Source organism: Dipodomys spectabilis, unplaced genomic scaffold (assembly GCF_019054845.1).
Source record: "Dipodomys spectabilis isolate Male_0828 unplaced genomic scaffold, ASM1905484v1 ptg000766l, whole genome shotgun sequence".
Classification (NCBI taxonomy): Eukaryota; Metazoa; Chordata; class Mammalia; order Rodentia; family Heteromyidae; genus Dipodomys; species Dipodomys spectabilis.
The window spans coordinates 48566-56333 of NW_024871443.1; the positions used below are offsets into that span (position 1 = coordinate 48566).

The 7768-nt window shown below is 60.1% G+C and overlaps 1 protein-coding gene across 1 annotated transcript; it reads left to right on the forward strand.

Moving 5' to 3' along the window:
• The first annotated feature begins 1113 nt into the window (after window positions 1-1113).
• Window positions 1114-7524, forward strand: Sec22c (SEC22 homolog C, vesicle trafficking protein). The gene is made up of 7 exons (XM_042672743.1): window positions 1114-1254; window positions 3376-3584; window positions 3765-3928; window positions 4486-4668; window positions 5778-5896; window positions 6725-6790; window positions 7156-7524. Exons 2-7 carry the CDS (start codon window positions 3403-3405, stop codon window positions 7372-7374), a joined length of 933 nt encoding a protein of 310 aa, XP_042528677.1. The 5' UTR covers window positions 1114-1254; window positions 3376-3402; the 3' UTR covers window positions 7375-7524.
• The last annotated feature ends 244 nt before the right edge of the window (window positions 7525-7768 follow it).

The window sequence follows — 7768 nt, forward strand, 5'->3', positions numbered from 1 at the left end:
CCCAACTGGCTGCAAACCCAGGGAAGCTTTCCCTGCTCCCCCAAATGCAGATCTAAACCTCTGGTTCTCCTTTGCATGATGATGTAAATCCTGTTCACACATCTTACTTGGGGCTCTTACCGTGACCTTTCCCCCTCCTTTTTCCCCTCCCCACTAAAGCGACTGAAGGTTCTTCACTGGCGTCCTGCAGGTGTGCAGAACTGCCAAGTGCACAATCACTTATTGAGGAGGGGGGGAGGAAGGAAGGAAGGAGGAAGAAGCCCCAGGCGATTCCGGCTTCCCCACGGCCCTGCGACCCGGGGCGGGCCGCTGCGGGCGGACTTTGGCACCCCGTCTTCCAGGCTGGCAGTAGGCCGTGCTCTTTGGGTTTGTCTCTCAGGGCCACCACCTCCCCCCACCCCACCCCACTTCCAAGCCTGACAGACGACGAGAAGCCGCGTCCCGGGAAGTGCAGGAGGTCCGGTCACCCCGAATCTTCCTCAGCCTGTGCCCAGTGACCCCACCCCACCCCAGCATCGCCTGCCATCCGGAGGAAGGAGGTGAGAACGAACAGGCCTAGATTTCCAACTGAGGGCGGGCTTGGGGAGCAGTCGGGCGGCCGAGCAGCGGAACTTCCTCGCACCCCGTTTTCATGGGGTGCCTCAAGCCCTGGAAGAACCGCTTACTGGGTTTGCTGGAGTTCTGGACAGGCCGGGGAGAGGAGGGGGAAGAGGAGGGGGAAACTGGACCGGTGGCAGGTGCGCGCTCAGCGATTGGTCAGTTCCCGTAGGGGCGTTGCTTAGTAACGGCGAATGAGAGGCGTCGGCGCCTGGGTGGGCGGGGCGGCGGGGAAAAAAGAAGAGTGAACTGGGCCGGTGGTAGCCGCGCGTCGGGATTGGTTCGTTGCGGTATGGGCGTGGCTTAGCAACGACGAATGAGTAGCGCCGACGCCGGGGTGGGAGGGGCCGGGGGAGCAGAGGAGGAGGGAACTGAGCAGGTGGCAGCGGCGTGCCAGGATTGGTCCGTTCCGTATGTGCGTTGCTTGGCAACGGCGAATGAGCGGCGGCGGCGCCCGCGCGCCTGCGCAGGACGTCCCCTCCGGCTCGGAGCCCTGCGTCCCATCCGGGGTGGAGGTGGAGGCCGAGCCCGGCCTGCGCTGCCCTGCGGGCCGGCCCGGCCCCGGGCTGGATGGGGCGCCGCAGCCCAGGCCCGGCCGTGCACCAGGCGGTTGGCAGGTGACGGGCTGGGCTCCCCGAAGGCCGCGGTCGGGGCGAGGTGAGAGCCGGTCGGGGGGGAGGCGGGGTGGAGGTCCGCTAAGCCGAGGGCCGGCCCGGGGTGGGGGGTGTGGGAGGGGATCGGAGCCGGAGGCGCGGCCCGCCCACCCCCGGGGTCGACTGGAGGGGGTCCCCGGCTCCCCTACCCTCTGACGTTTCCCGCCCAGGGAATCCCTGAACACCCCCCCCTCCCTCCTGCTCCTCCTTCCCCCTCCCTCCCCCTCCCTTCCCTCCCTCCCTTCTTTCCTCCCTTCCTTCCTCCCTCCCTTCCCTTCCCTTCCTCCCTTGTCTTTCTTAAGCTGGTTCTGATATTTTTTCATTATTATTTTTATTTATTTTTTTTGGATCTGGTCGTGGGGCTTGAACTCTGGGCCTGGGCGCTGTCCCTCAGCTGTTCAGCTCAAGGCGAGCGCTCTACCACTGAGCCACCTTCCCAGCCCCTGGTTCTGATATTTGAACTCAGAGCCCAAGCGCTGTCCATCCCCGAGCTTTTATTGCGCTCAAGACTTGCACTCTGGGCAGGGAAGGTGGCTCAGTGGTAGAGCGTTCGGCCTAGCGAGCAAGGAAGCCCTGGGTTCAAGTCCTCAGTACCACAGACACAGAAAAGGCCGGAAGTGGCGCTGTGGCTCAAGGTGGGTAGAGCACTCACGTTGAGCTGAAGAGCTGAGGGACAGCACCCAGGCCCAGAGTTCAAGCCCCAGGACCCCCCCCCCCCCCCCCCACACACACACACATACACACAAAGGAATCTCTTGGGTTGGTTTGTTCTGCCCCAGGCTGGCTTTAGACAGTGATCCTCCAGTCTCAGCCTCCCGAGGAGCTGGGATTACAGGCATGAGCCATCAGGTCCCACCCACTGCCGTGCTTTTCCAAAACATTTTTCCAAACTGAACAACTTCAAATGGGAGCAAAAGTCACAGTACCGCCCCCCTCCCTCCCCCTTCCCCCTCCCCCCTCCCCTATTCCCTGTGGTGCTCAGCGTGGGCATAAAGGGCTCCTGTGCCCTCTGTTGGTTGGCTTGGTGCTCAGAACTGAGTGCCTTTTGTGTGGGGATGAAGTTCTCCTGGGGCGGGTCACATTTGAAGTCCCTGATGGGTGGTCAGCTGGTCCTGTTGTTGTTTTCTTTGTGTGTGTGTGTGTGTGTGTGTGTGCCGGTCCTGGGGCTTGAACTCAGGGCCTAGGTGCTCTCCCTTAGCGTTTTCTCCTTCCTCATCTCTACTTCCAGCTGGTTTGTGGGAGATAAGTGTCTCATGAACTTTCTTGGCTTAGGCTGGCTTTAAACCACGATCCTCTCGATCTCAGCCTCCTGAGGAGCTGGGATGCTAATTGTGAGCTCCTGGGTGCCAAGCATCTGAGAGGGATTTTTTTTTTCTGATTTACTACAGGCACTGTGAGGAGCTCCGGATCTGTTTCCTTCTGCTTCTAACTATTCTCTCATAAACAAGTCAAATATTTAGTATCTTACTATAATAGGATTGGCAGTATGACTTCTGGGGTCCATCTGTAGGAACTTGGTCATTGTATCCAGTATTTCCAGAACTTCAAGACATACAGCAGTATCCCTCACTTTCTCTTTATTTTCTTTGTCTCTCTTTATTATTTTTATTTAGTGCCATGCTGGTACTGGAACTTGAACTCAGGACCTGGGCTCTGTCCCTTAGCTTTTCACTCAAGGCTGATGTTCTACCACTTGAACCACACCTTCCACGTCCAACTTTTTGGTGGTTCAGTGGAGATAAGAGTCTCACAGTATTTCCTGCCCAGGCTGGCTTCAAACCTCGATCCTCAGATCTCAGCCTCCTGAGTAACTGGGATGACAGGCATGAGCCACCAGCACCTGGCCAGCTCTGTGTTTTACTCCCTGCTGTTCCAAAGATGCTTTTGGAACCTACGGATGGCCCTACCTCCTACCTGATCTACCTCCTTATCCCTTATTCCCCACTGATTGAATTCATTGGAGATGGCGCTGTGGCTCAAGTGGTAGAGCACCAGCCTTGAGCTGAAGAGCTGAGGGACAGCGCCCAGGCCTAGAGTTCAACTTAGCTATGTGCCCTTGGAAGCCACGCCGAGGGGGCCTGCCCGCCCCCTGACCGTGCTCACGTGGCCGCCGTGCTCCCCGCAGATGTCTTGATGAGTCCTCCCGTGGACCATGTCCGTGATCGTCTTCGCCTGCGTGGTTCGGGTGAGGGATGGGCTGCCGCTGTCTGCCAGCACTGACTTCTACCAGGCCCAGGAGTTCCTGGCGTGTCGGAGGCGGCTGAAGGCTCTGGCTTCCTGCTTGGCCCAGTATCCCGGTCGGGGCTCCGCCCAGAGTCCCGACTTTAGCATCTAGTAAGTGAGCAGCACCCCTGTCCCGAGGCTGGCCTCCAACCGCGATCCTCCAGATCTCAGCCTCCTGAGCGGCTGGGATGACAGGCCTGGGGGTTGAACTCAGGCTGTGGCCGGGTCGGGGGGACGGGGCCGTGGGATCCTGTGGCCCTCACGAGTGTGCTAACCGCCTGTGCGTCTCAGCTTCTCCTCCGCCGGGGACGTGGGCTGCCTGGCTATCTGCTCCCCCCGGTGTCCGGCCGCCATGGCATTCTGCTTCCTGGAGACACTCTGGTGGGACTTCACCACGTCCTACGACCCCACCTGCATCCGCCTGGCCTCCCGCCCCTACGCCTTCCTGGAGTTCGGTTGGTACCCCGCTCTGATACCTCCTGTTGTTTTCGGGGGGCGGGAGGGAGGGTCACACTGTGCGGTAGAGCCATCAATGCAGGTTTGGGAGGGGTTCTGGTCATTATGGGGGAGGGGGTTGGGGCTGTGCTAGCCATAAGTCACCGAAATGATTCAACCAGCCTAGAAAGTTCGACAGGGGCTTGAACTCACGGCCTGGGCGCTGTCCCTCAGCTCTTCAGCTCAAGGTAAGTGCTCTACCACTTGAGCCACAGCGCCACTTCCAGTTTCCTGGTGGTTCGTGGCAGATCAGAGTCTCACAGGCTTTCCTGCCCGGGCTGGCTTTGAACCGTGATCCTCCTATCTCAGTCTCCTGATGATAGCAACGATGCCACGTGCAGGCCACAGAACACATGTGATCTTCTTATATTGGTTTTTGGTTTATGTGGCTTCTAAGGAATCGAACCCGGGGCCTTGTGCATGCTAGGCAAACGCTCTCTACCCCTGAACCACCTTCCCAGCCCAGGCCCAGGGTTTCCAGCTGAGCCTTTTCACCGTGGGCCACTCTCCTTTGCAGACAGTGTCATTCAGAAAACCAAGTGGCATTTTAACTGCGTCAGCTCCGCTCAGCTGAGGAGTAGCGTGGAGAAAATCCAGGAGGAGCTGCAGTTCCTGCCCCCCACCGTCCTCACCCTAGAAGACACAGATACCGCCAACGGGACCCTGGCCAACGGTCATGCGCCTGCGTACTCCGAGCCTGGTGAGTGGAACTGCGATCCTCCAGATCTCAGCGTCCATAGTAGCTGGGATGCCAGGCTGGAGCCATGCACCAGTACCAGGGCCTGGGCGCTGTCTCTTGAGCCTCTTTGTGCTCAAGGCTAGCGCTCTACCACTTGATCCGCAACATCACTTCTGGCTTTTTCTGTGTAGTACTGAGGAATCAAACCCAGAGCCTCGTGCATGCTAGGCAAACTCTCTACTACTGAGCCACCTTCCCAGCCCTAATCATTTGTTTTTCTGTCATACTAAATTTCTTTCTTGCACTTTCAAAGCGGTATGATAAAAATGTTTATGTGAAGCCCGGCGCCGGTGGCTCACGCCTGTCATCCTAGCTGCTCAGGAGGCTGAGATCTGAGGATCGCGGTTCAAAGCCAGCCCTCGGGCAGACAAATCTGTCCACCTCTGATGTCCAGTTAACTAGCAGAGAGCTGGAAGTGGACCTGTGGCTCAAATGGTCAAGCACCAGCCCTGAGCAGAAAAAGCTAAGCTAGGAGCAGAAGGCCCTGAGTTCAAGGCCCGGGACTGGCACCTAAACAGACTTCCTGGGTTTTTTTCTTTTACTTTACTTTGGGTTTTGGCTTTCTCTATTTCAATCCAGGATATTCCTAACACCGGCTCTGCTGCCCGTAGGTAAGCCGTCGCTCCTATTTGGAAGGGGAGATTGGCTAATGGAGTTTAGTGCCAGTCCTGGGGCTTGAACTCGGGGCCCGAGCAATGTCCCCAAGCTTCTTAGTTGAGTGGCTCACGTCTGTCGTCCTAGCTACTCAGGAGGCTGAGATCTGAGGATCACAGTTCAAAGCCAGTCCATGTCCAAAAAAAAAAAAAGTGTGTGAGATTCAGTCTCCAATTACCCAGCAAAAAGCAGGGCTGGAGGCTTGGCTCAGGTGGTAGAGTGCCAGCCGTGATCAAGAATAGCTGGTTGGGAGTCCTGAGTTCAAGGTCCTCTGAGTTTAAGCCCCAGGACTAGCTCCCCCGCAAAAATGAGCATATTTGTGATTCTGTGTTTCACCAGCGCAAGCTTCTGCTGCGAGCAGAGGTTGAGTTGATGGCATAGTGTCTCGTTTTCACCTTTTCTTTTCAACTGTGAAGCTCCTAATTTCCGAATGGAGCCTGTGACAGCTCTGGGCGTCCTCTCGCTGGTCCTGAACATCATGTGTGCCGCCTTGAACCTCATCCGCGGGGTGCACCTCGCAGAGCACTCCGTACAGGTACCCCCCCCCTTTTCCAGGGACACATGTTATAGTATAAGGTCATTGTGAACTCAGGTTTTACATTGTGGTGGGGATGGTGATGGTGATTGTGTGTGCTGGCACCAGAACTTGAACTCACAGCCTTGTACTGCAGATCAGCTTTCTTGATCACGGCTGACGCCCTACCACCTGATTCAAGCCTCCAGCCCTGCTTTTTGCTGGTTAATTGGAGATTGAATCTCAGACTTTTTTTGGGAGGGGGGGGGAGCCCAGGCTGGCTTTGAACTGAGATCCTCAGATCTCAACTTCCTCAGTAGTTAGGATGACAGGCGTTGAGACACTGGTGCCCTGCTCAAGAGGAAGGTTTTTTGTTTGTTTTTGTTTTTTGGTCGGTTGTGGGGCTTGAACTCTGGGCCTGGACGCTGTCCCTCAGCTCTTCAGCTCAAGGCTGGTGCTCTACCACTTGAGCCACAGTGCCACTTCTGGTTTTCTGGTGGTTTATTGGAGATCAGAGTCTCATGGACTTTCCTGCCTGGGCTGGCTTTGAATCACGATCCTCAGATCTCAGCCTCCTGAGTGGCTAGGATTACAGGCGTGAACCACCGGCACCTGACTCCCTGAGCTTTTTTCAAGGCTGGTGCTCTACCACTTGAGCCACAACACCACTTCTGGCTTTTTGGTGATGTGTCTCACAGTCTTTCCTCCTGGGCTGGCTTTGAACCACGATCCTCTAGATCTCAGCCTCCTGAGTAGCTGGGGTGACAGGCGGGTGCCTCTGCTGCCAGGCCTGGCCAGCTGGAGTAAAATGGCATTACGGCCTCCCACCTGTCCTCATCCTGGTTTCAGGTCACCCCCGAGGAGATTGGGAACATCCTGGCTTTCTTCATTCCCTTCACAGCCTGCATGTTCCAGGTGGGTAAAGCACCGGCTCTGTGCAGGCCGCGCCCCGTGCCGGCCGCACCCCGTGCAGGCCACGCCCTGTGCCGTGCAGGCCGCGCTCCGGGCAGGCCGCACCCCGTGCCGGCCACGCCCCGTGCAGGCCGCGCCCCGTGCCGGCCACGCCCCGTGCAGGCCGCGCCCCGTGCCGGCCACGCCCCCTGCAGGCCACGCCCCTGCAGGCGATGCCCTGTGCCGGCCACGCCCCGTGCAGGCCGCGCCCCTGCAGGCGATGCCCTGTGCCGGCCGCGCCCCGTGCAGGATGACCTCTGACCTGTTGACGTCTGACCCACCCTCTCCCTCCCCCCCCCCCCCCCCCCCCCCCCCCCCCGCCCGTCCAGTGCTACCTGTACCTGTTCTACAGCCCGGCGCGGACGGCCAAGGCGGCGCTGGGGCTGCTGTCCATCTGCCTGGGCAACGCCTACCTGCACGGGCTGCGCAACCTGTGGCAGATCCTGTTCCACGTGGGCGTGGCCTTCCTGGCCTCGCACCAGATCCTGCGCCGGCGGCCGCGGGAGCGCGAGCGGGAGCGGCGCGGGGCCTGCGGCGGCGGCGTGTGAGCCGGGAGCGCGGCCCGCCTCCATCCACCTCCGACCCAGACAAGGCCGGCGGCCGCGGGAGCGCGAGCGGGAGAGGCGCGGGGCCCGCGGCGGCGGCGTGTGAGCTGGGAGCGCGGCCCGGCCCCGTCCTGGCCCGCCTCCCTCCGCCCCGCCCGCCTCCCTCCGCCCCGCCCGCCTCCCTCCGCCCCGCCCACCTCTCTGCCTCCCTCTGCCCCGCCCACCTCCCTCCGCCCCGCCCACCTCTCTGCCTCCCTCTGCCCCGCCCACCTCCCTCCGGCCCCACCCCTCCCTCCGGCCCCGCCCCCGCCGGCGGCCCCGGCCACGCCCTCCTCCGGCCCCCGCCCCCGCCGGCGGTCCCGGCCACGCCCTCCTCCGGCCCCGCCCCCCGCCGGCG

Excerpts from the sequence above, each read along its gene's own strand:
- Sec22c (XM_042672743.1), top strand. The coding sequence starts at position 3,403 with ATGTCCGTGATCGTCTTCGCCTGCGTGGTTCGGGTGAGGGATGGGCTG. Across the intron at positions 5,897-6,724 it reads TCGCAGAGCACTCCGTACAG|GTCACCCCCGAGGAGATTGG; the intron begins GTACCCCCCCCC and ends TCCTGGTTTCAG. Across the intron at positions 6,791-7,155 it reads TCACAGCCTGCATGTTCCAG|TGCTACCTGTACCTGTTCTA; the intron begins GTGGGTAAAGCA and ends CCGCCCGTCCAG.